Source organism: Colletotrichum higginsianum, chromosome 2 (genome assembly GCF_001672515.1).
Source record: "Colletotrichum higginsianum IMI 349063 chromosome 2, whole genome shotgun sequence".
In the NCBI taxonomy this organism is placed as follows: Eukaryota; Fungi; Ascomycota; class Sordariomycetes; order Glomerellales; family Glomerellaceae; genus Colletotrichum; species Colletotrichum higginsianum.
In genome coordinates this window covers 1119556-1144747 of record NC_030955.1, presented here as the reverse complement: position 1 = coordinate 1144747, position 25192 = coordinate 1119556, and the positions used below count along the sequence as shown (strand labels likewise).

The 25192-nt window shown below is 56.2% G+C and overlaps 11 protein-coding genes across 11 annotated transcripts; 5 read left to right on the top strand and 6 right to left on the bottom strand.

The window, feature by feature from the left end:
• Positions 1–64: 64 nt before the first annotated feature.
• CH63R_02105 (F-box domain-containing protein) lies at positions 65–1105 on the bottom strand (the record flags this gene model as incomplete). Its single annotated transcript, XM_018297080.1, has 1 exon — positions 65–1105. The coding sequence occupies one exon, from the start codon at positions 1103–1105 to the stop codon at positions 65–67; it is 1041 nt and encodes a 346-aa protein (XP_018161896.1).
• A 1039-nt stretch (positions 1106–2144) lies between these two features.
• Positions 2145–3106, bottom strand: CH63R_02104 (NmrA-like family protein; the record flags this gene model as incomplete). Its single annotated transcript, XM_018297079.1, has 2 exons — positions 2145–2792; positions 2852–3106. The coding sequence occupies 2 exons, from the start codon at positions 3104–3106 to the stop codon at positions 2145–2147; spliced, it is 903 nt and encodes a 300-aa protein (XP_018161895.1).
• A 1206-nt stretch (positions 3107–4312) lies between these two features.
• CH63R_02103 (FAD binding domain protein) lies at positions 4313–5740 on the top strand (the record flags this gene model as incomplete). Its single annotated transcript, XM_018297078.1, has 3 exons — positions 4313–4808; positions 4887–5256; positions 5374–5740. 3 exons carry the CDS (start codon positions 4313–4315, stop codon positions 5738–5740), a joined length of 1233 nt encoding a protein of 410 aa, XP_018161894.1.
• Positions 5741–6177: 437 nt separating this feature from the next.
• On the top strand, positions 6178–6710 carry CH63R_02102 (FAD binding domain protein; the record flags this gene model as incomplete). The annotated part of the gene is made up of 2 exons (XM_018297077.1): positions 6178–6374; positions 6443–6710. 2 exons carry the CDS (start codon positions 6178–6180, stop codon positions 6708–6710), a joined length of 465 nt encoding a protein of 154 aa, XP_018161893.1.
• Positions 6711–7441: 731 nt separating this feature from the next.
• Positions 7442–8403, top strand: CH63R_02101 (Bacilysin biosynthesis oxidoreductase bacC; the record flags this gene model as incomplete). The annotated part of the gene is made up of 3 exons (XM_018297076.1): positions 7442–7943; positions 8011–8181; positions 8255–8403. The coding sequence occupies 3 exons, from the start codon at positions 7442–7444 to the stop codon at positions 8401–8403; spliced, it is 822 nt and encodes a 273-aa protein (XP_018161892.1).
• A 287-nt stretch (positions 8404–8690) lies between these two features.
• Positions 8691–11463, bottom strand: CH63R_02100 (uncharacterized protein; the record flags this gene model as incomplete). Its single annotated transcript, XM_018297075.1, has 3 exons — positions 8691–10840; positions 10894–11221; positions 11350–11463. The coding sequence occupies 3 exons, from the start codon at positions 11461–11463 to the stop codon at positions 8691–8693; spliced, it is 2592 nt and encodes an 863-aa protein (XP_018161891.1).
• A 3439-nt stretch (positions 11464–14902) lies between these two features.
• On the bottom strand, positions 14903–16477 carry CH63R_02099 (uncharacterized protein; the record flags this gene model as incomplete). Its single annotated transcript, XM_018297074.1, has 1 exon — positions 14903–16477. The coding sequence occupies one exon, from the start codon at positions 16475–16477 to the stop codon at positions 14903–14905; it is 1575 nt and encodes a 524-aa protein (XP_018161890.1).
• Positions 16478–17423: 946 nt separating this feature from the next.
• Positions 17424–18600, bottom strand: CH63R_02098 (Inosine/uridine-preferring nucleoside hydrolase; the record flags this gene model as incomplete). Its single annotated transcript, XM_018297073.1, has 2 exons — positions 17424–18420; positions 18497–18600. The coding sequence occupies 2 exons, from the start codon at positions 18598–18600 to the stop codon at positions 17424–17426; spliced, it is 1101 nt and encodes a 366-aa protein (XP_018161889.1).
• Positions 18601–19337: 737 nt separating this feature from the next.
• CH63R_02097 (Major facilitator superfamily transporter) lies at positions 19338–21401 on the top strand (the record flags this gene model as incomplete). Its single annotated transcript, XM_018297072.1, has 4 exons — positions 19338–19520; positions 19572–19859; positions 19932–21209; positions 21273–21401. The coding sequence occupies 4 exons, from the start codon at positions 19338–19340 to the stop codon at positions 21399–21401; spliced, it is 1878 nt and encodes a 625-aa protein (XP_018161888.1).
• An 802-nt stretch (positions 21402–22203) lies between these two features.
• Positions 22204–23869, top strand: CH63R_02096 (Carboxypeptidase; the record flags this gene model as incomplete). Its single annotated transcript, XM_018297071.1, has 2 exons — positions 22204–22435; positions 22485–23869. 2 exons carry the CDS (start codon positions 22204–22206, stop codon positions 23867–23869), a joined length of 1617 nt encoding a protein of 538 aa, XP_018161887.1.
• Positions 23870–23978: 109 nt separating this feature from the next.
• On the bottom strand, positions 23979–24892 carry CH63R_02095 (uncharacterized protein; the record flags this gene model as incomplete). Its single annotated transcript, XM_018297070.1, has 2 exons — positions 23979–24425; positions 24527–24892. 2 exons carry the CDS (start codon positions 24890–24892, stop codon positions 23979–23981), a joined length of 813 nt encoding a protein of 270 aa, XP_018161886.1.
• Positions 24893–25192: the final 300 nt, after the last annotated feature.

The following is a 25192-nucleotide window of genomic DNA, read 5'->3' as shown; positions in this document are numbered from 1 at the left end:
AATAGTTGTCCAAAGAAGAGCTAGGGGATTTCTGCTGGCGTCGCCTCTGAATCGAAAGGATCATTTAAGCCGCCCTCTCGCTATCCGTCAAAGCCCAGTGCCATATCACATACGCCGGGTGGAAGTCAGGGAACTCGGCGTCCTCCGCCCCCGTTTCCTCGGTCTCAATCCTTACCTCGCGACTTTCCTCACACCGGAAGGCCGCATCAAACACACCGACGTCCGCCGGATCCTTTGGGTGGTTCGGGAGAGAATAGTCGTCAGCGTGCATAAACTCCACGACAACGCTCGTCCGCGCCATCAGCCGCTCAAACGTGTCCCGTACGTGCGTGAACGCAAACTGCCCGGTCGGCCGGCCCCAGAGGACCCTGAACCAGAACGAGTGACGCCCGTGGTGCCCGGCGCCGTGCTGGACGACGTCATACAGCTCTCCCATCCGGAGACCCGTGTTCGGCGTCAAAACACCTGGCTGGATCAAGGAGCTGGAAACACGTTGGTCTTCCGCCGCGAGGCTTCGGATGTCGAAGCACATGTATCCCAGTGACGAAGGCGGCGGCTGTGAGACGAGCATCCGCCGCCAGCTTGCGCCGTGACGGGTAAATCGTCTTCGGGATTCCGCAAGAATCCGTGTCGACGCCTCATCGAGCTCAGGCGGTCTGACTTGGGTCCAGCCGCCCCAGTTCTCCTGGACTGTCTGGACCGGTTTTGGGTACGTTGACCAGGGGAGTTCGTAGAAGGAGTTTGCACGCCGGTGACACGAGTACGTGGGACCGAAGTCGAAGAAGCACTTGTCAAATTTCTCTGCGAGAAGAGGGTTGATGAGCCGGGCGTCTCTGTGAGTTGGCAAGGCGGGTCCATTTGGGACGTCCGGGAAATGGGTATCTTCGAGCCCGTGGATTGCTGCAGTACACACATCAGACACAGGCTTGAAGAAGAGGGCTTGTTGAAGAGCCGGAGACTCGTCCAGTAACGCCTTCCACGCCCTGCTCACACGGGACGCCGAGACCAGTAGCGTCCTCATGTCGACTTGGACCAAGACGGCCTCCAGGAGCTCCGGGATGGCGAGAGCCCTCTCCATGGCGCGGCAGGATTGGCGTTCAGACATGATGTTCAGCGGAAAACAGGATGACCTAGCATAAAACTAGATACCTTTCGCGTGTGATGTAAGTGAGGAGATGCTCTTGGCTGTCGCCGGCTCGCGCGGGGTTGATCATGCTCTCAAGCCTCCCCCCCCTCGCCGCGCGGGTGACAAGAGCCGTGTACATCATTTGGAGACGATGACTAAGCTCACACGATGATGCTTTGCAATAGAAACACAACACACATTGGCCATCAGTGCAGAGATACGACGAAATCGTTTAAGACTCATTTGATAAAGAGCGCTGCAAATCCAGGCCGAGTCTCGTTGGATTGGCTGATTCTTGCGGCGTACAGCCTGGGTATCCGAGCTTGCCTTCCTTCTTTCGAGAACCCTGGTCCAATGACACAACATGATCATTTTTTTCATCACATCCAAGCTGGGCGTCTTCGGGGTGAAAGTGTCGGCTCCTATGGAGTTGACCAATGGAAATGTCATGAGCCACCACATCAAACGCTGCTTGGGGAAACTTCTGGCCAAGATACTTAACGGTATGTGCAATTTGTTGAACCTTCTGGTCCAAGTGACGGGGGTCATGGTTTTTGTTTTAGACGTTAATAGATGCACAAAGAGCTTCAAGGGTTCTTCCTTTAGACCATCTTATTCCAGTCCATTTTACTTTATTGGTAACATCACTTGTAATGCTGTAATACTGTCTGAATGCTCATTCCCGAACCTAATGAGTTGAAACTCTTGGTCAAGGGTTATTAGCACTCACATTTTAGGGGGAGAGAGGAAAGCAAATGTCGGTGATGGCGATGGTGAGCATTGATTCCCGACAGACAAAACTTGAAAAGCAAGAAAGAAATCAATGATCGTATGGATCTCTCTTAATGAGCTCTTTAGATGAAGATGTTTGTAGGCTTAGGTCCAATCTTATTACTTTCCGTCTAATACGCATTGTACATGCTTCTATATCGTACAGCAACCTTCGTAGTTTTAGCCAGCCGGCAGGTATGACCTCATCCGAGGACAGCTTCGCCTCTAATCATGTGCTAGACCACCCTCACTTTGCAAAATTACTTTCCGTCCGCAGCCAGGTTTCGAAATCCTTCAACCCGGGATACTCCCTCCTCAGCTCTTGGATGTCGGCGGCATACCCCACATCGTAGAACCACTTGAACATCCACCCAAAGTCCTTGACCATCGACATGATTAGCCAGCAGAGGATCCTGTAAGTGCCAGGCAACTCCTTGCCGGTATGCTTATGAAACACCGCGGCGAACTGCTCGATGGTCAACTCGTCCCCGGCGAGCGAGATCCCACGGCCCCGGTACTTCTCGGGGTGCAGAAACGCCTCGGCGCCAAAGTAGCCAACGTCGCTGACCGCGACGAGCTGCAGCGGCTTCTCTTTGACGGCCATCTTCCACGACGTGGTGAAGACCTTCCCCATGAAGTCGTCCGTGAGGTTCTCCATGAAGGCGACCGGCCTGAGCACGACCCATTCCATATCGGTGCCCTTGGTCTTGCTGAAGAGATGCTGTTCGATCTGGTGCTTGTGGATGAAATGGGGGACCTTGGTGGGGTTGTCCGCGCCGTGTCTATCGACAGAGGTGTAGACAAAGAATCTGACGTCGGCCTTGAGAGATGCGTCGATGAGAGCTTTGCCTTGAGCCAGCTCGCCGCCTGCGCCCTGCCCGAAGCCCATGGCGACCTGATGCGCCAATCATTAGCCACATTGTCCTTGGTGTTAGTCGGAGTTGGGGGGCTTACCTGAACGCTGAAGACGCCCCAGATTGGGGACCCGGCTACTTCCGCGGCGGTCTTCAGGAGCGCACTCGGATCGGCCAGGTTGCCCTGAACTAGTCGGATGTTGGGCGACTTCTTCAAGAGCTGCTGCGCAGACCTGGAGTTTGCGTCCCGCGTGACTGCAAGGATCTGGAAGTCGGCATTCTGTTCGATGAGGCGGTTGATGACGGCTCCGCCTTGTTTCCCCGTTGCGCCGCAGACCAATATAGTACGAGACATGATTGGATGAGGCAGTGTGTATGGCTTGAATGTGGTGTTGTGTCCTGTTGTTGATGACGCTGAGTGATGATGCCGGACCAGAACTGCTGCTGGCTTTGTGAGGCATCGGCGCAGATCGAATTTATAGAAAGATATTCCGACCAGGTTTCGGACTTCGGCAGATTATTTTTAATGACGAGCGCGTGGAAAGCCCGAGAAATCGAGGTGCTGACGCTTGTTGTGGTAAGGTATGTAAGATCTGGGAACATTACCAATCCGCGGCGCAGGTTGCTCCGATAGTCACAATGCCGAAGTGAGTCTGACGAATGGCGACGCGCGCACCGATCTCCGACTAAAAGGCGAGCGCGAGCCCGAGGAAGGACGGCGTTGGACGCCGAAGTGGGGGTGACCGGCCGACATGATCCAGGGGCTGCACGTTTATCTGCATTGGTTCAGCTCACTCACCCAGAACCTGGCCTGGCGTTATGATTCTACGGCTTCTTCCGGGCTCGTTCTTGGAGTAGCAAATACAAAGGCAGCCACTAGAGTTCTGGTCACTGGTAAGTGGAAGTATTGAGGCGCCGCGCGTCATGACTTTTGACGTTCTCACTTAGCCATGGCCAACTTTGGCGCCATTTGTCAGCGACTCCTAGACGAATCGGAGAACGACCAAAGTTCGAGACACGAAGCATCTTCGAGCAGGAATCGGGGGAGTTGGCCCTCCCACGACATGGTGTTACATCCCAAGACCATCGGAAGACGATGGTCATAGGCAACGACCTCGACAACCACCCTGACCGTCGGGGACGTGGCCGACATTCACATTACGGTTTTGGGCAAGATGGTTGCCGTACTCCGTATCGTGTAATAATGCCCAGACAACCGAAGCATCACGCATGAATGAGCACAAGCCCGCCAGCTCATCCAATCCGCACATGGTCCGCTGTCGGGTTGGCATTTGGAATCCATGCGCCTTTTTAAACTTTAGCCTTCCAGCAGCATCAGCGCACGTCGAGGCTATGAATAGAATTTTGTTCGACGTCTCAGGGGCAAAGGTTCGAACCATGGGTGGGACGCCGTCGGGCAAAGTTTGGGAGCCATCGTCCCCCAGTGCCTCCCAGGAGACTTCATTAATGGCATCTTTCCACTCTCAAAAAGGTTTCGTTGTCGTCAACCCACCCACAGTCACTCACAATTCGGGAGACGGGGAAAAAAGAGAAGAAAAATATGGCCAGCAACGAAAGCAACAAGCTCCGCATCATCGTCGTCGGCGGCGGCATTGCAGGCCTCGCCGCCGCCGCCGTACTCCGCCAGCGGCACGAGGTGCTCGTGTACGAGCGCGATCCCGCCTCGGCGCCTGAGCGCGGCGCGGGCCTCGGCATCGGCCCCAACGGCAGCAGGATGCTCAAGAAGGCGTTCCACTTCCGCCCGGAGCACGTGAAAGCCACGGTGTGCGCAGGGTCCAGGACGTATGACAAGGAGGGCAATCTGGTGCGGGAGATGACGGGCGTGACGGAGCCGTTCGGTGGCGAGTGGCTTCTGATGCACCGGACGGACCTGCGGAACGAGTTGCTGAGGCTCGCGACGGGGGACGCGGCGAAGCTGGGGATTTCCGGGCCGCCGGCGACGGTAGTGAACGGCGTCGAGGTAACGGGGATCGACGTTGAGGAGGGGATGGTGAGGTTGGACAACGGGGACGAGGTTTTCGCGGACGTCATCGTCGGTACGACGGGCCCAGGGCTTTCACTTCACTCGAAATCACCCGAACAGGCAGACAAGACAAGACTCTAACGATTCGCAGGAGCTGACGGCATCCACTCCCTCGTCCGGCAGGCCATTGTGGGCGAGCCCTCTCACTTTCTCTCGACTGGCGTCTCGCTCTACCGGTTCACGTTCCCGCTCACCAGAGCTCGTGAGATTCTCAAGGGGTACCCGGCGGCGATAGACCCGTCAAACGGCGGCTTCTTCAACGTGATGACGGCGGACGACGATACGAACCGCAACATCATCTTCTACTCCTGCCGGGACCTCGCCACGCTCAACGTCGTCGCGCGGGTGCCGGACTCGATGCTGTCGATCGAGAGCATGACATCCTGGAACGCGGAGGCGAACCCGGAGGAGATGCTCGACCACTTTTTCGACTTTGCACCGTGGATCCTGGACATAATGAAGTGAGTTGCCCCCCTCTATCATGAAGCCGAGAGACGCAGACCGAGAAAAGAAAAAGAAAAAAAAGAGAAAAAAAGAAAACCTGAGTATGTTGTGGTAACAATGACCATGGACAACAGACACGTCGAAGACGTCCACCTCTACAAGGTCAAGGATACGGCTCCGCTGCCGACGTACACGCGCGGGCGCGCCCTGGTGGTCGGCGACGCGGCGCACCCGATGACGCCGTTCCAGGGCCAGGGCGCGACGCAGGCGATCGAGGACGCCGAGGGCTTGCGGCTGCTCCTCCACGACGGCGTCGACAGCGAAAACGTCGACAACGTCGACCGCGCGCTGCGGACGTGGGACTCGGTGCGGCGGCCGCGGGCGGCGCAGGTGCAGCAGAACTCGCGGCACGTCACCGACATGTCGGCGCAGGCGCAGCTGGACCGGATGAGGCTGAACTGGACGTACGGAGGGATCCACGCGGCGTTGCGGAACCGGTGAGTGACCGTCCGGAGTGAGTGAGTGAGTGATGGGTTTCTCGGCGGTGAGGGGGAGACAACCGTGTCAGTGGATTTCTCATTCATGTCTCTACGCTGGGAATGAACACGCGGGCCGATGAATTATCAAAGGAGACCAAAATCGTCATCGGAGGAAGAGTCGTTGTTGTAAATCCCACAGAAGTTCCGTGCGTGGAAACCAAAAGGGGTCCTGATGCTGGTGGCGGACCCAGATATGTGTGTCAACTACATCATCGACTTGTCATATGTACCCGAGCACGCTCATCAGCCTACCATCACTCGGCGGTCTCGCATTGCTTCTCAGCGTTCACAAATAGCCCCCAAGATCAATTAATACTATCGCAGTAGAACGTGTACCGTCTGCATCTTCATCACACCGCTGCATTAAGGAACACTTTTGAATCCCTCACTCTAGCCACAATGTCATCCATCAGAGCCCTTCGTTTGCAACCGGCACTCCGTCCCTCCGCACTCCGTCCCGCGCACCGCACCGCCCGCCGAACATACGCCGTAAAAGAACCCGCCCGCGACACGCCGGCCTACCATGGCGGCGACCAACCACCGCCTGCCGGCTCAAACGAGAAAGCCCCAACAAAATCTGACCAAGTGAGAAACAAGTATGTCCAAAGATTACACTCCCCTTTATAGTGTCCCAATCGACCTCCTAACGATTATCTACTCAAAGAGGAACGCTCTATTCCATCGTGGGCGTCGCTGTGACGGTTGGCGCCTTTTTCGCCTTCCTCACCGGCTCTCCCGACCGCGCCGCCGGTGTAATCGAGAACAGTACCCGCGGCAAGGGAGAAAGCTCGGCGTTTGTTGGCTACGGGTCCAAGCCGTCGAGCGAGCGGCACTTGGAGGAGACGACGGGCCGGGACCCGCTGCGGCAGAGCGGCTTGGCGGGGCTGAAGAGCGAGCAGACGGATCCGAACCAGCCTTCGACGAGGAACTGATGGAAGCCTGATTGTTTTCCTTTTTGCACATAGCCACCAATACACGTTCATTCAAACCTTGCTCGCACTCCGTTCGCCGTATGTGTTCGTTGGGACCACTACGTCCGTGTTGTTCGTCCCTGGTGTTTGTGCTTGGTTCTGCATTTCCACAATCGCCAAGCCAATGGACAGCCCCCCTTTCTTACTCGCCTAGTCAGTTGGACACTCAAGATGTGGTTTTCTGCAGGGGCTTAGTTCCTGTCAATCCGGGGTAGCAGCCCGCTCGCAGCTCGCTGGGTTGCATCGCAGGAGAGGGAACATCTGGGACCGGAGACATTCCCCCCCACGTACTCGCAATCGTGTTCGGTCTTTGGGGTTACAGGAATCGGTGCCATTCACCGTGAATGCGGGGAATTGCTCGTCGTCAAATCCCCGATATGTCAACTAAGTTTCTTTTCCAATGCCTCTTTTAGGGCCTCTACTTGAATCACTTGAACCACTCGAACCTTGTTTACAACACTCATCCCGATATCAGAAAGACGCGAAAACCGAACGTTTCCATCCTTGACTTCCGTAACGCCTGCTCCCAGGATAAAGCATCGTGGGATCCCACCTATCGTCAACCGCCACTTATATCTCCCTCACTCACTCTCATTCTCACTCTCACCCCCCCGGCCTCTAAATCTCCCCGAAGAGGAGCAAAGAAGAAAAAGAAATACAAGAACAAGTAAAAGAAAACCCCACCGCCAACAATGTCCATCGATTACACCTCAAAGACAGTTCTAATCACCGGCGGCGCGTCGGGCCTCGGCCTTTCCCTGACGACCCATTTCCTCGCCGCCAACGCCACTGTTCTCGCCCTTGACATCTCCGCCGACGCCCTCGCCGAGCTCCCTTCCAAGGTCCCCGACGCCCACCACACCCGTCTGCACCCGGTCCACGCCGACGTCTCCTCCCCGGAGTCCGTCGCCGCCGCCATATTGTCCTGGGTCGACGGCGGGGCGGGTGACGACGCGGGCCAGAAGAGACGACTCGACGTCCTCGTCAACAATGCCGGCATCTCGGACAAGATGGAACCCGTCGCCGACTGCGACCTCGACGTCTGGAACCGCCAGATCCTCATCAATACCACGGGGCCCTTCATCACCTCCCAAGTCGCTATTCGCCAGTTCCTCAAGCAGGAGCCTGTCAACGGCCAGAGGGGCGTCATCTTGAACGTCATTAGTGCCGGCGGCCTCCACGGCGGGAGAGCGGGTGAGTTTCGATGTTATTGAGAGGAGGGGTGAGATGTTTTCCCTTTTTACCGCTAACAGTCCCCCAGGCGTGGCTTACACGGTCTCCAAACACGGCACCGTTGGCCTGACCAAGAGCACGGCGGCCTTTTACGGCCCTCGGGGTATCCGCTGCCTGGCCATTTTACCCGGTCCAATGATGACCAACATGGTGAACGAGGGCCACGCTGCCCGGTATCATCCAGAGGGTTTAGCCATGGGTGAGTGCCAAACCCGTCCATCGTCGCTCAGCCCATCGCTCACGTGAGTCAGTTGTGTCTACGATGAATACAGTTCTTGGCGACCCGGCACGAAAAGGCTGGAATTTTGGATGGTCACCTTTGGATCAGGTCTCAAAGACTGTGTTATGCTTGTGTGCTGATGGTATTCACACTATCAATGGCGCACTAGTACCGACAGACATGGGATGGACCTCTATCTGAGCAAATCTTGTCGGACAAGCAGGTGCAAGTTAAACTTCGCTCGTATATGTGAATACCGACCCATAATACATCTACACTCAATTGCGTGAGATAGACGAGTGATATTGGATAAAACCCAATTTGATTCTGCTACAGAATTATTACCCACGACCGTGTTATTAAAACTATGAAAGTCATCCATCCATTGGCCCAAACTCTCCACCTGGGTATAAGCGTTTTCGTTTGCCGTCAACTCATGATGCCATCTCCATCCCTTAACAAAAGAAAATTACACCACTACCAGACCTCTAGTATCCACTAACGTTGGCTGGGGTCGAGAGGGTGTTGACGTTGCCGTTGAGACCACCATTGGGGTGTGCGTCATACAGAGATGAAGGATCGTTCTTCATATTGCCGTTCAATGCGCCATTGGTGTTGGCGTGAGGAGCATACTGTCCCTGCTGGGTAGGCAAGCCATGCTTCTTGCGCTCGATACGAGGCGCGTCGGGAATGTCAGTTGACTTGCTGGCCTTGCCGATCGAGAAGACAGGGCTCTCCCAGCGTTCACCCTTACGGGCAAGCTCCTTGTACTCGGTGGCCTTGGAACTGATGCCGCCGGGGAGGCTAATGTCGGGGAAGATGGAATCCTCCTTTGTGATGGCGTAGTTGACCTTCTTGTCGGCAGCAACCTCCTGAGCCTTCTGCTTGGTCTGCAGGGCACGCTTTTGCATGGCAGTGGCGTAGCGGTTGTAAATGTTGGGGGTTCTCTCAGGGTCAGAGCGGGCCTCGTCAATGGCGCGGTCGGCTTCCTGCTTGACCTGGAAGAGGAGAGTATCCAGCTGGGCAGCCTGGTCCTTGATGGCCTTTTCAACAGCCTTTTGGAGGGCAGGGCGAAGAACCTTAAGCATGACGGGCTTGAAGAGGCCGAACAGAAGTTTATGCTTCGACTGCTTCAACTTAATGCTCATGTGCTTGATGTCAACATCAACCTTGTCAATCTTGAAGAAGTTCTGGCTGTCCTTCTTGTCCGCAGAAGAGAGCTTGAGCTTGAAGGAAAATCCGTCACCGGCAAGGAGGATGTCGGCAACACCAGTGTCTGTGATGGAAGGGAATCCCTGTTTGCGCTTGACGTGGTAGCTGACATCACGCAGGTCAAGCTGGACACCAGCAACCTTAACCTCGAAAGACTGCTTGTGCTTGTTGGCAACCTTCTTGCGTCCCCAAAGGAAGTAGTTCTCGCTGTTGACCTCGAGGACGTTGGGCATGAAGTTGTCGGATTCGAGGACAAGGTTCTCGATGACGGCGTCGAACTGAGAGTCGGAGTACTCAATGCGCGGAACAGGAACGTAGGCTACGTTCTCGAAGATGGAGGGAATAATGACCTCCGAAAGATCCTTGAGAAGATGGGGCTTGAATGTGGGCTTGCCATTCTCGTCGTTGCCAAGGTCAGTGAACAACTTCTGAACAGCCAGGCCGAAGCGCTTGTTTTGAGGGTCCTGGTCAAATTGATCGATCAAGAACTTAATCTCGTCAAAAACACGGTCGGTGTGAACGCGGTATTTGTTGCGGAGCAAGTAGCGACCATGATCATAGAGGTGGTTCCACTCTTGGTTGGAATCCTCATCCAGGATGTATCCTTGCTCGAGGAGGCAGCGACGGACGTAGCGGTCCATAGCCTTGAACCAGTCCTTGAGCTCGCGGTCATTGTCGGCGTCGCGGTAGATCTGCTGAATGGACTCAAAGAGGTCCTCGGTGGAAGTACCGTTGGCGAAGCGCTCAATCAGGGTCTTGAGATCGGACTCTGCTTGAGCAAGGCCGGCGCGGGCATCTCTGACAGTACCAGTTCCGCCCTGAGCGATGGCGCGCGAGTGGCCAGCATACTCTTCTGCGAGGTTGAGAAGGGTCTCAATGGCCTGAGCGTAGTCGGGATGTTGCTGGCACTCAAGTACCATCTTCTTCAGGCGCCAAATGGTCTGCTCCTTGCGCTCCTGAGGCATCTTCTTGTTGAAGTACTCCTTGCTGCGGCGGAGGTACTCCTCCTTGCGCTGACGGGCCTGCTCCTTCGTCTCATCATCAACGTTCTCGTTGTACTTCTTCTCAATGACGTTGCGAGCAGCGTTGATGCCACCCTGTGCATTGACGCCAGAGTTAGTTCCCTGCTGCTGGTCACGCGCAGCAGTGGCAGCAAGGTCCTGAGGGTTCTGCGCCCCATTGGGATGGGCAGATTGGGTGCCGGCGTTGGCGATGTCCCGAGCGTCTGCGGCCGGAGATCCCTTGTAGACTCCCTGAGCCTGCTTCTTGAGGCTCTCCTTGGAGAAGTCGGGGGCATCATGCCAAGTGTTATCCTGGGCAGGACGGTCGATGTCTTGCAGAGCTTCACCCGAAGGACGCACACGTTGAGCAGCATTGGTAGCGGCATCACCGGCCATGTCTCGGAGAAGAACAGTGGCATCCTTGACTACTTGTGTGTTAGATCGCGTCTGAGTCGTGTACATAGAATCGATCACTTACGGAGCTTGCGGAACTGGCCGTTGGTGATGATCAAAGTGCCAAGGGTCCGCAGACCCTCCATTGCCTTGTCGCCATGCTGTTGCGCGACCTCCTTGTTGATCGGGGCGCCGGGAACCTGAACGGCCTTGGCGTCGAACTGTTCCGTCTGCCAGATAAAGTCCTGAAGCAGGTTGCCCTGGTTCTTGGACAACAAAAGGTTCTTTGCTTGAATGACAACCTCGCGAGCATCGGCAACGAGAGCTCTGCCCTCGGGAGAAAGTTTCTCGGGAGGGTTGGATAGGACCTTGGAGGCCAAGAAGCTGTTAAGGGCGACATCGATTTGATCATTCTGTGATGGGAGCGCAACGTCAGTATCATGCAATCATGTAAAGTTGCGGGCCAGGGATCGCCCAGACGCCAGTAGTGGTGGATGGGGAGGGCCGCGTGGGCCCTGCCGCCATGCCGGCATTTACTTACCGAAGGAACCTTGCCAGCCTGGAAAGCGGAGACAATGCCGTAAAGCTGAAGCTTGCGGTTGACGTCGGCTTCCTTCTGCTTGAGGTCCGTCGGCTTGTTGACGTTTGCTGACATGATGGGGGTATTTTAGCTGTCGCAATGAGGCTGTTCGTTTGAATGTTACTCGGAGATAATAGTAGCAGTCGTCGGGATAGAGTAAGAGGGGTGATTATTGTTGATTTGTTGCTGTTACAGGGCAAATAAGGGAAAGGTCGTCGATCTGGGTGGGGGTATCACAGAGGAATGGGTATAATGAGAATCGCCAAGATGAGGTTCCTGTTGGAAGAGCAAAAAGCAGGAAATAGGTATCGTATCGATGAGGAGAGAAAAAGACCAGAAAGAAGGGGCCACAAGCAGGAGGTGAAGGACTGCGAGGTGGTGTTTATACCTTCTTTCTCGCGGGTGTAAGTAGGTACCGTGTGCCCAAGCGCGTCAGAGAAACACACATGCGTCAGAATGAAAGTGGCCCAGCGATGGGGAAAGGGAGGGGGAGGCAGGGCAGGAAAGGCAGAGGCAAAGTCGCGCGTAGCAGGCGTTCGTCTAGCGGCAGGAAGCAACCCGGTACATTCAAAATTTGAAATTGGGAGAGGCAGGCACGCCGGAGCTTGGTCCTCTGCCGTAGTTCCTTCCTTCCCTTGCCTGCGGTCTCTACTTTTTTTTTTTCCCTGGTCCAGGTCGTGGCTGCCGTGGAACTCGGTGACGGTGACGTGAAGGAAAGGGGCCAGCAACTGACGTACTACGTCATCAGCACCAGTTTGGCAGGCAGGTAGGGAAGTACGTACCCTGTACCTCCTGGAGCTCGGGCCAAGTGAGCATAGCGAGGAAGGAGCCGGGGCCAACACAGTTGAACTTGCCACTCCTTCCTTGCTTGCTTCAGCAGCCTACCCATGCTTGCTCTGTTTGCTCTGCTCTCTGAGTCTCTGCTCAAGATATTGCCATTCCTCGTTTCGCCTAAAGCAGCCGATACGAGAGACGAACGCGATAGAGAGAAGAAGAGGAAGAGGGAGGAATTTTCCCCGGGCTGTAATTGTGCACCTTGGATTTTCTTGTTCTTCTTCTTCCTAGCTATTCTTCCAACGGATGCTGAAGACTTGAATCGAGATTCACACCACCCCTTCCCTAGCGGGCCCGATCCCATCCCGTCCTGATCTTTAGACTTGCTCGACCGCGCTACGAACGACAAGGACACGCCTTCCACCGAACCTACGCACCGCGCCTGGACTCGGCGGGAAGACGACCTGTCTGGTGTGCGACACACGGGTCTAGACTCCGTGTCACCAATGCTGGCGATTCCCCCTGTTGGAATATGGGCCGATGCGCATACGCTTGGGCGGTTGCTTCTCAGACAACCGTTTTCCAGCCTCCCTCGTGACACTGTCTCAGTCGCACCATGGACAGATACCCGATTAGACAGCAGAGAAGTTCGCGCCAGGAGCCAGCCAGTTCCCCCCACGCCTGATGGGCTCCATCAAATCGACGCACGCCCTTCTTTCGCTGCGCAACTGGCGTGCTATCCCGTATTGTGATGACCGCTGGCGTGATCGACTGATGATGGGTTGAGGTCGTTGGTGAACAGCGTAAGTAGTAGCACGACTGGTGTCTCGGAGCTAGGCCTCCGCCTTGCGTCGACTCTTCCGGGACAGACCATCCTAAATGTTGGCTGGAAAAGGCCATTGTGAATCATCGGCCCAGAAAACGGCGGGCCACGTTGCCCTGCTGAGTGGGATGAGGGCGTGTTTGGACGATCCGATGATGTGCGCCAGGATATGACGGGACGGATGCGGTGCGAGTTGGTGTGAAAGTCGGCCGGCCCTGTCCGTTATCTTGTCTCAGACAGCGTGCCTCCGCTGGAAATCGAGATGACGGGCGAGAAACACGACAGCAGAGCTGCAAAGGACACATGGGGCTCCGTTGTTTCAGCAGTATGGCGGCTGCTTCCCTCAAACTTGCACCCTCAATGGCCTGTTTTCCTACGATCCAGCCATGTCGTCATGTCAACGTTGGCGTCGACTTGAGGCACGCGACAAGAATCGCGCTATCTCTTGGTCGGTTTTGCCCTTGCTGAAATTAATTTCACCCCAACTTACCATTTGTACCTGAGCACGGATACCTCACAACAGTTCTACATGAAAGTAACGCCGGAAAGAGACTCTGACAAACTGCAGAGGGCAAGCGACAGAAATGTCTCTGCCTCCCGCTGGCCGGCCATCTCTTTCTTTCTCTCTCACATTCATCACTTCTCCCCTAACGCGCTATTGTCCTTCACCCATGCCGCTCACTGTTGATGTCTTTCCAACCACATGGATCCAGGGTATTCCACAGCAACAGCAGTAAAAGCAGAAACATCGTCTATTTCCTGAAGGTTGACCCCCAAAATCACGAACAGATTTGTCACAAGCACTTCGGATTTCCTCACCAATACCCTGAATACCCTCCTTCGCCTTGATCAGTCAGTCAAACTCGGTCTAGTTCGGTCTAGTTCCTCGTCACCCAATCAAGACCATCATCCATAGCAGCATTCGGGGGGGGAAACCGGTGCGAGGAAAGGCCAGGACCTGGCAAGCGCCGCATCCAACCAACCCAAGGACCCATGTCGTCTTGCATTCTGCATTGGCAATCATTGGCACATTGGCGCATTGGCAGCGGCATCACAGCCGTGCAGGCCTTTGGGGGACGACCGATCAGCCCCTTTTCTGTCACTTCGCTGCTGTCAAGTGCCCCCAATTCGTCACAGGGTGGATGCCGCTACGCGATTGACACGTAATCGCCCTAGTCTGGATGCTGCTGTCCCAGTCAAGCTGTCCATTGAGGTCTTGTCCCGATCTGCTTCTTGATCTCTCATTCTACGTTGGAGAAACATTTCTACTGGGTGCGCATTGGACGCTACACATGGCCTGGCGTCTGGAATCCCGATCGCCAACAAAACAACCCCAACCTCAAGAAGCTCATCCGGTACTCGATCCATGACGTCAAGGCTCGGTCATGATAGTGCGATGCAACTCACGGAGTTTTCAACCCTCGGTGACGCCATCTTTGTGTTACAGCAAGCCACTGCATCACCAATCCCTCAATTCATTTCAATGAGCCTGCAATTTCATTTTCGACTTACGGAGAACTCCTTAGACGGCCTGCTTGTTGTCTCGTCGCCCTTGCGGCCAGTAATTGGCTCTCCCTGACAGCGCTCTCCCTCTTGAATCCCATGCAGTTGAAACCCCTTACCATTCCCCATCCACCTCACCCTCTCCACATCCCTGACAAGTCACTCCGTTGAGCTTCCTTCAAGCAACTGAAGAGACCCAGCCACCCCGTAGCGTTCCCGTGGTAATTTCCAAGCTTTGTTCGCACGGATGGGGAGTAGCCCCGGCCCGGCTTCTCCGAAATGCAGTCACCCGAGATCTGATACGGCCTAGGCCGTCTGGTCCTCGGTGCCCTTGCTGTGTTATTGTACAATTGAGCCGCACATTGCAAAAATGGGATAGTGCCCGCGAGAGTGACATGGATCTGTTTGGTGTTGTCAGACTATCTTCTTCTTGAGGCTCTCCCCATGCCGGTCCATCATAGCTAAAACGGCCTTGTCAAGCCATTCGCGTTCCGCCGCTCCCTCCAAGGGCAATCTCTCGCATACTTCCATCAGGGCCTTGAACGCAATTTCTATGCCCGACATACTTTCCATTACCGGCTCTAGGATGATGGACGCGTCTCTACCTTGCCATTCGCGATCTCGAACCCGATCCACAAGCTCGGATCTGGGTGGCAGCGCACAGCCCAGATCGATCTGCATGGGATCAATGATGAGTTCGCATCCAAATTGCTGGAAGAACCGGTCTAGCTTGCTGAGGTCGGTTCGCAACGGTATCGGCATGAGCGTCGCGTCCTCCCACCCCATGATGGCGACCAACTCGCCGTCCTCGCCAACGAGGATGTTGTCAGGACGCGGATCTGGGTGAGATATCGTCACGGGCCAGCCGTTCATCCGGCCTCCTTCGAGAGGCAGACGCCACTTGACCTTGGGCAACGCCTCGAGACGCTGTACCATCCTTCCGAGTACGATATCAAGACTAGCAAGACGGCTCTGCATTACCTTGTTGTCGCGAGTTTCCTCCCTCCAGATGGAAATGTAGTCGTCGAGGTAGCTCCTGATTGACGGGTACGGTCCGTGAAAGGACTTACGCCACAGTCTGTCAGCGCTATAAAAGTGAGGAGATACGATGGGGCCGGTGTAGAACCTTTTCGTTTCCCAGTCGATGAGTAGGCTGCCGATCCGGGCGTCGTCCTTGTGGACGCCTGAAGCGGTGATCTTGACTTTTGCCATGAAGTCACGGAGCCCCCTGCCAATGCTCAGGTGGTCCCTATCGCTCTGTGGCGGCGTGTCTTTGGGGAATCCGAAGCCCTCGAGCCCCGTGTCCGTTGACCCCTGGAGCGTGTATTCCTGGAAGGAGAACCCGAAGACGGGCTCCATCATCATCCACTCGAGGCCCAGCGGGTTCCGCGGGTACGAGTCGAACAGCAGCACTCGGGGGATCAGCTTGGGTGACACCGTCGCCGCCCACGCCATGGTCGCGACCTCGCTCTCGAGCTTGTCGTGCGGGCACACGGGCAGGCTGAACTTGAGCACAACCTTCTGCGGCAGCCTCCCGCGCTTCGAGTTGGGCATGAACTCGATGAGGAAGAAGTAGTTCGTGCGGCCGCGGCCCATGAGCGACACGTACTCGACGTCCGGAAAAGGGTAGAGACGGAAGGCGGCGTACCAAAGCAGCATGTCGCGGACGTCGGACTCGGTGGGGACGCTGCCGCCTTTCCAGTCGGCGGTGTACTCGCCACTACGCAGCCGAGTCCAGAGGACGTACTTCTCGCGCGAGGCCATGTAGCTCTGAGTCGAGAGCGGCGTTTGGTCGGGGATCGTCGGAGTCGGCGTCAGCGGGTTCGGGGGCGGGATGCGGTCGGGGAGGTTGGGAACGGTCTTGGAGAGGGAGGCTAGGGCTGTGTTGATTTGGTGGGAGATGCGGGATGCGAGAGGCCGTTGGGGGAAACCCTTGAGGCCCGCTGCGTTGGTCTTCTTGCGGTTGATCCGGAGTTTGTTGGGGGCCATCTTGAAGGCGACAGAGATTTGAGGAGAATAAGGTGTGGAATTATTGCTTCTGAGCAGGAGACCACTGTGACCCCTTTGGTATACTTTAAGTTAGTTGTATCTAGTAAGAAATGTTTGGAATGATAGGATGAATGGAATCTTTTGTTGTATATTGCTGTTGTTTGGCGAATGTGCTATGAAAGCTGTGTGTGAGATTGATGCCGGATGCGTTGTGCCGTTAAGTTGTAGTTTCTGATATTTAACATCGAATTCTGCAGGGGCGAGAACAATCGTGAACATGAGTTCGGCTGGCTAGAACATTCCTCTTTGTTGTTTGTCGGATTCTAGACAGAATCCTGTGATGGAGGAAAGAAGGATATTGTGCGCTCGGCATAACAAGGGCTGTTAAAGAGTCATGTTTTAACACACCGACCGGACAAAGGTGACAGGTTGTAGCTCCGCCGCGTTCCTTCCCGAACACAAGCAATTGTTCGGGTTGTACTCTTGTTTTTTCCTTGTAGTTGATGTATTGTTGTCAAGGAGGGATTTTTGGAAAATGGCAGAAGTTATTCCTGGGGTTGTTGAAGATGATTCCAGTTGGAGCTTTGCAGCTCTTGGTCTTGGAGAATGCCTCACAAGGTCAAGGAAGCCTGGAGACTGCTTCATTGGGGAATTTAGATCTATAAGTGTTGGAAAAACTGTTAGGAATAAGATTATTTGGAAAGCAATCAAAACACTAAATGTACTGACGAAAATATTTGCAGCGCTCTATCATTTTGCTATTTCTGCCACAACACCACTGATATTCTTATATCACTCTCGTTTAATCAAAGACTTTGGTGCCGTTCCATCTAACATGCACTGCATTTCTGTAGTTGCAGCTCAACAAGTTCATATGCCGCAGCCAGACTCTTCAAATTAATCTTTATCTAGATCCCAGCTACATCCAGGGTACAGCATGCCTACTTCACAAGTCTGGTTTCGCGGGGGGCAGCTGAAAGAAGCCGGGGGCCTCGGGCCTGCAATCGCCAAACTTGGGGAGTGATCCCACTGGATCGGAGCTCCTCCCCGAAGACTCTGCGCCTAGAACATAGAGCCTGTCCAGCTCCTTTTCGAGCCGCTCATAACTGACCGTCGTGTCGAGCCAGTGCTGGTTCGTCACGTTCGGGTCAAACACCCAGACGTTGCAGCCGCTGCAGCCGCCACTGTCGTTGTGTAGGGTGATGGTGTTGTATCCAAATTCGTTCCCGTACCGGAAATACTCGCCGAGCCCGCCGACGGCGTACAACATCGCGATGGGATCGAAAGACCACCGTGGCTGGTAGTACGTGTACAGGATGTATGCGGCCCGCACTGGGTCGGTCTTGGGCCCGTCGGCCATGAGGGGCCCACCCGAGAGCACCGAGGCTCCGAGGCTGTAACCGGCGTAGACGACCGGGGTGTTCCAGTTGTGGACTACGTGGGCCGTCGTGTACGGATCGTCACCCCAGAAGTTGAACTCGTGGCCTTGGGGGTAGTCGCCGCCCATGACCACGAGTTCTCTCACCTTGGCCCTGACCAGCTCGTGCCCGGCGAGACGGGAGTGCGAATCGGCCGTCGAGTTGAGGAGACCTGACAGGTTGTGCAAGAAGCCGATGGAGGCGATCGTCACCGAACCGTCGTCCGCGCCGGCGAGCAGTTTGCGGTACAGTTCCACGGGGTCCCACGCCTCTTCGGCGTCGGACATGCTCTTCGGCCAGTGGGTCGCGAGCTTGCTCGCAAACTCCCCCAGGCGTTTGGTCCAGTTGTCAAAGAAAGAGGCATCATCTAGCGGACGACGTGCGCCGACGGGGACCTGGCTGTGGCCGTAGTGGCTGAGGATGGCTGAGGCGGCTAGGACCGAGTATGAGGAGCGTGAGTTGATGTGGACTCCGAGCAGGTTGACTTCCGGAAAAGTTGCCGCAAGGAGAAGCGCGGCGGCGTCGCTGGGAATTGTCAGCACGGAGTTTCCTCGCTTCTGGAAATTGTCCGGGAAGTAACATGCTGTAGAACTTGTCTTACTCGCAATCACTGAACAGGTCTGTATCGACAATGAGGTTCTTGCGGGCTGAGGCGGCGGTCAAGAGGCAAGCTATTGCCGCTAGCAGTCTCGCCGTGCCCAACATGGCAAGAAAAGTATTCGACCTTTTCCGCAAAAATTCGAGTGAACTTCGGCTCATAATCCGGGCATCGATGACAAGCGACTTGTTGTTTGACAGCCGACGTTGACAGTTAACGTTGAGGGGATGGGAGGTAAGAATGAGGACGTCTGGTACCAGCTGGAAATCGTGCACTTCCCAGCGGGCAGCACATGCTCAACGGCACTAAGCGGTTCGCCTCAAAGTTTTAGCCGGCTTCAGTGGGTAATGTCCCAGCGCCAGGGATTGCCAACCCCACTATCAGCCGTTGTGGGTTCGAGCTGGAGGCGTGAATTTGTGCGTGTGTCGCTGTCTCGGCTGCTCCGCCATGTCTCGAACCATTTGAACTCTTCAACCACCACTACCTTAACGCCAGCTTAAGATGATGTCTGTGGCATCCCAGGCTATTGTACTGCAGTATAATGTCTAAACCATCTCTCGAATGTCTCTCATACATGCTCCTGATCAGAACCGAGCCCCCGCGCACATCCCACTGGCAGCGACCGTCAGCAAACTGATCAAGCAGCGTGCATATCAATGACGCAGCCGGCACGCTTCATCTCATCTCAAGCTCGGCTCAGAGATACGACCAACAGGCCACAGCTGTCTTGGATAGGACCGAGTAAAAGCCCATCTTTACAGGTTATCACAGGTCCCCCACACCCACTGTCCGCTAGGACTCACCCTCCCTCAGCAATGCTTCTGCCATTAGAGTGCGGATCGGCATGCGTTCCGGGCGCCGCACCCTCAGCAAGGCCAATCGTGGCCGCAGCAGCCCTTCACCGGACGCATTGCGCCATCCAGGCTCTGTACGACGTGAGCATGTTGAGCAGTCCGTCCGAGAGCCTTCTGAACGTTTCACTCGAATCTCTCCAGAAGTGTGGCAAAGGCGTGCCCTGTATTTCATGGTGAACATCTCTCGCGAGGCTCCGTTTCGCGGGTCCCTAAAACCTTAAAAGGGTTTTCCAGACTCCATCATCGCCGAGGACGAAAATGCTTCTTGGAAGAACCTGCTTGGTATCACATCGCAATTGTGTCCCCCTCGTGACGGCAAAGAAATCTCGGCCAACATGGGCGTCGATACTGATCCCGTTAAGAACCAAGACGACGCGCACAAGGTCGGCTCGCCTTCGGTAGCTGCGCGAGATGGCAGCCTCGACATCCACGGCGTTGATGACGTCGCAATCATCCCCAAGGGCGCGCTGGACCCCGTGTACGAGGCTAAGGCTCGGGTCCTCAACCGCGCTGTACGTGCTGTCTCCTCTCGAGACGGCCTAGACCTGGATGCCACGCCGCTGACTGCTGACACCCGCTTCTAGATACAAGACATCGGCATGGGATGGTATCAATGGCAGCTCTTCATCGTCGTCGGGTTCGGCTGGGCTAGCGACAACCTATGGCCCATCGTCACGTCGCTGATCTTCACCCCGATCACGAACGAATTCGGTCCGTCTCGGCCTCCTCTCCTCACGCTGTCACAGAACATTGGTCTCTTGGCAGGCGCCATGTTCTGGGGCTTCGGATGCGACCTCTTCGGTCGGAAATGGGCCTTCAATCTTACTCTGGGTCTTACCGCGTTCTGGGGGTTGGTCGCGGCTGGAGCTCCCAGCTTTGCCGGCATTGGCGTCTTTGCGGCTTTCTGGTCGTTTGGCGTTGGCGGCAACCTCCCCGTCGATTCTGCCATCTTCCTCGAGTTTCTCCCGGCAACCCATCAGTACTTGCTGACGGTGCTGTCCGTCGACTGGGCCATTGCCCAAGTTGTTGCCACCTTGATCGCCTGGCCACTCCTCGGCAATCTGACATGTCAAGAAGGCGTCACATGCACCAAGTCGGATAACATGGGATGGCGGTACTTCATGATCACCGTCGGCGGATTGACCCTGCTCATGTTCCTTATCCGCTTCCTTCTGTTCACCATATTCGAGTCGCCAAAATATCTGATGGGAAAGGGTCGCGACGAAGACGCCGTCCGGATCGTCCACGAGGTCGCAAGGCGGAACGGCAAGATCACATCTCTCTCGATCGAGGATCTCAGGGCGTGTGAGCCGGAAGGGTATGTTGCGCGGACCGACGCTGCTACAGCCGTCAAAAGAAACTTGGAGAAGGTCGACCTCAGCCGTATACGTATCTTGTTCTCGACACGCCGTCTGGCGTTGAGCACCGGCACCATCATGGCTATCTGGGCTCTCATCGGCCTCGGCTACCCTCTCTACAACGCGTTCATACCCTACATTCAGGCAACACGAGGCGCGGAGCTCGGCGATGGCAGCACGTATCTGACCTACCGCAACAGCCTGATAATCGCCGTGCTGGGTGTCCCCGGCGCTCTGCTTGGAGGTTGGCTGGTCGAGTTGCCGGTGCTGGGAAGAAAAGGCACGCTTGCCATCAGCACCATTCTGACGGGCGTCTTTCTCTACTGTTCCACGACTGCCATGACGAGTAACGCGCTCCTCGGGTGGAATTGCGCCTTCAACTTTTGCAGCAACGTAATGTACGCTGTTCTCTACGGGTTCACCCCCGAGCTGTTCCCAACGCCACAGCGCGGGACCGGCAATGCCCTCACGGCGACATGCAATCGCATTTTCGGTATCATGGCGGTAAGTCGCGGTTGTTATCCAGCCTCTCGATGGGTGGATGGGTACTGATTCAGTCTTGCACAGCCCATCGTCGCCATGTTTGCTAATCTCAAGACGTCGGCGCCGGTGTATACCAGTGGTGCTCTGTTCATCGCCGCCGGGCTCTTGGTGCTGATATTACCGTTCGAATCGAGAGGAAAGGCAGCTTTGTGAAACGACTTGTTAATTGATTGTTCTGCGACACGCGGAGAACCGCAATATCCCAATCTTGCGCCAAGACGCGAAACGCATGAGTCGTGCTGCTCGGTTTTCATCCTCATGTTCTGCCGGCGGCCTGTTTGACGTACGTCGGCGTGATGCCGCTCCGGAATTCGGCCTTTGCCCGCGGCGTAGGTTAGCTGCGTATCTGTTCAGTACTGCAACTTGCATAGCTGGGCTCTTGGCGAGCGTGGTCGGGGGAGCCTCAGTCCCGACCATCGGCACTTCAATCTTCAACCGTGGACCCCGTTGTCGTCCATCGGAGAGATTCGATACGTCAATGGCAAATGCAATATGTCGTTACGGGTCCTAGAGTCTTGGCGACAAGGTCCGTTATCTGCGCCCACGGGGGACTCCCCCGCTTTCCCCTCACCTCGTTTCTCCCGAGCTGCCTCTTGTAGTTTCGTTGCCAATGTTTGACACTAGTTCGGATGGAACCTTTGATCGTCACCGTGAGGACCCCCTCGCTGCCGCTTGTTATCGGCTTGCCATGCGGTGTTGCTGTTGTTGTTGGTATTACCAATTGTATGGCCCGAAATGAGATCAGCCAAGCCACCGGTCATGCCAGGAACACGCCTCGGCCACACGTTGGCGAGCCATTATTGTCGTACCCCGAGAGTTAAAGCGGTGCTACATTGGGAAAAGAGATATAAAGCTTGAAAAGACGTTGACGCCCGCTGCTCTGCGACGTTGACACCCAGCCTTTTCGTTACGGTTCCGTTACTACGACACCCAAGACTTTTAGTCGATCATCACCATGGTGAACAAGACTCGTTTGGGCCTGCTCGGCCTGTCCCTTGTTGCGTCTGCTCGGGCGACCAAGTATGGCTACAACAGTGTCGTAGTTCGGAAGGATACCGACATTGTGGCCGCGAACTTCAAGGACGTTGAGGGTGTTGACCTGCTCTCGCCCGCTTTCCTGACTCCCGACACGATACCCGAGGGTTTCTCGGAGGGAACAAAGGGGCCCACGGACGCAGATATTCTCGGTGAGCTGGTTAAGTCTCCATTCTTGAGACAATTACTGACAGAAAACAGATTCCTTTGTTCAAGACCTGGCCGACAAGAACAATTGGTTGACCTACAACAAGGCTAACTTCACGTCGGAGGAAGGACGTCCATTCCCCTACCTTCATCTCTCTTCCACCAAGCCATCGCGGAGGGTATCCAATTCTACTGGCAAAGTCCGCGTCTGGGTTCAGGGTGCTGTCCACGGCAACGAGCCCGCAGGCGACCAGTCCCTGCTGGCTCTCCTCGGCGCTCTGGACGCAAACCAAACATGGGCTGCCTCGCTCCTCGACAAGCTCGACATCGTCATCCTGCCGCGCTACAACCCCGACGGCGTGTTCTACTTTCAGCGCACCCTTGCCACGAACTACGACCCGAACCGTGACCATGTCAAACTCGCCCGGAAGCAGACCCGCGACATCAAGACCCTGTTCGGCGAGTTCAACCCCCACGTCGCCATCGATATGCATGAATACAGCGCCACATCCCGCTACGGAAGCTACTACCACGCCGCCGATGGCCTCTTCTCCGCCGCCAAGAACCTCAACATCCACCAGGACATTCGCACGCTGTCCGAGGAGCTCTTCGCCAAGAACATCGGATCGGCCATGGAGTCAAAGGGACTTCGTTGGGAGCCGTACGTTACAGGGTCCACAAGCACCAACCCAGAGTTCAAGCCCACCTTTGCCGAGGCCGGGTCGGACGCCAAGATCGGTCGTAACGCCATGGGCCTCACGCAATGCGTCACCTTTTTGATTGAGATGCGCGGTATCTTCCTAGCCGACCAGGAGTTTCAGAGACGTACCGTCGCCGGTCTGACGATGGCCTCGAGCATCCTGCAGACCGCGGCCGACAACGCTGAGAAGGTGTACACGACCATTGAGTCCTCCATCGCCGACTTCAAGTCCTCGAGCTCGGAGATCGTCGTCACCGACTCGTCGCCCCTAGTCCAGCGCACGTACACCATGGTCAACATCAACAACGGCTCCGTCACTCAGGTGCCCATCAACTTCCGCTCCACCACGCCCGTCACCGCCAACATCACCCGTACCCGTCCAGAGGCCTATCTCATCCCCGTTGCCTGGGCCGACCTGGCCGAGCGGCTGCGGGTCTCGGGCTTGGAAGTTGAGACTCTCGCCGGGCCGTACAAGGGCACCGTCGAGGCGTACAACATCACGTCCGCCGTGTTCGAGACCGAGTACTACGAGGGAGTCGTCCGCGCCGCGGTCACCACGGCGCCACTTACTAAGGAGGTCGACTTGCCCGCCGGCAGCTTCCTTGTCAGCACGAAGCAGAAGAACGCCGCACTCGCCTTCGTCGCGCTGGAGCCGGAGAACATTGACTCGTATGCCAGCTTCAACATTGTGCCTGTCGAGAAGGGCGACGAGTACCCGATCTACAGGGTGTTGGCTTGAGACAGTCAAAGTGAAGTATTATTAGACAAAGTAGTGAACAATATAAGAAGAAATTCCCATGTACCATGAACGTGCTAAACCTTGATGCCATGGGAAACTACAATCGTCCTCACGCATCCACGAGCTGATTCCACACGATGGGTCTGATATCCTCCGCCCCTGTCATGTAGCGGATCCCGTTCCTCAGGAACGTGGCGAGCACCTCCATCTCGTCCTCGTCGCGCGGGCCGTAGATCATGAGGTACGAGTCAGCGACACGGAAGCGGCCCGCAAGCAGCGAGCCCCGTGGCAACGCGAGGCGATGGCGCTCGGCCCAGCCCTTTTCCACGGCGAGCCTGGCGTCTGCGGGGGAGAGGTACATGTGGACGGACAGGTCGCCGTGATAGTGGCCGATCTCGCCGCGGGCCGTGCGGCTGGCGGCGGGGACCGCTGGCGAGGAGGCGAGAACCGGGGCGGAGACGAAGAGGGCCGGGTTGTTGCGTTCGTAGAGGGAGAGCTTTGATTCCAAGAGAGTGCGGTTCTGGGTCACTGCGTTGGCGAAGAGGTTTTGGATGTACTGCGCGGGCGAAGTCAGCTCACGTGCGGTCATGGGAGGAGGGAAGCTCCGGGCGGTGACGGTGGATCACGGGATAAGGGTGGAGAAGGCGGAGGCCGCACCTCTCTCATGCGAACCGGCGCGTGCTGGCTCAGCTGCCGGTGCGGGACGATGCCGCCCAGCTCGGCCCTGTCTCCGCGCCGCTGCGGCACCTGCTTAACGTCCTCGTGGGCGCCCTCGGCGGGGAAGTCGCCCGTCCAGGTCGCCGCGGTCTTGGAGAGGGCAAAGGGCCGGATGGCGAGGGTGACGAGCAGCCAGCCGGCGAAGTTGTGGGGCACGCCGCCGGGGCCGAGGGCAATGTAGGCTCGATAGTCGCGGACGGCCCAGGCGAAGACGGAGGCGGAGAGGGATGTGAGGAGGGCTGTGAGGACCGGGCGGCGGAGGAGTGGTTGGACCGCGAGGGAGAGGGTTTGTGAGGGGGATGTCATTTTCTTTTAGGGAGGAGCGTGTTTCGGGGGACGGGTCTTGGGCTGTATACGCGGCCTGTGAGTGAAAATGAATATGAGGTTGTTGGTGAGGTTGATGATGGAGTTGATGAGTGTGAGTTGGGGGACGGAATTCTGGGTTTAAGGAGGCTGAGGGGACGGTTGGGGTCAGGGAAGAGGCGAGGAGGGCGGTCCGGGGAAGTGGGGTTTAGTCAGCTGGCTTTGGACGGAGCGAGCCGTCTCTATGTGCGGGTCCAGGCCGGAGCTCCGAAACGTCTTCCGGGCTGGCGAGATGGACGAGTT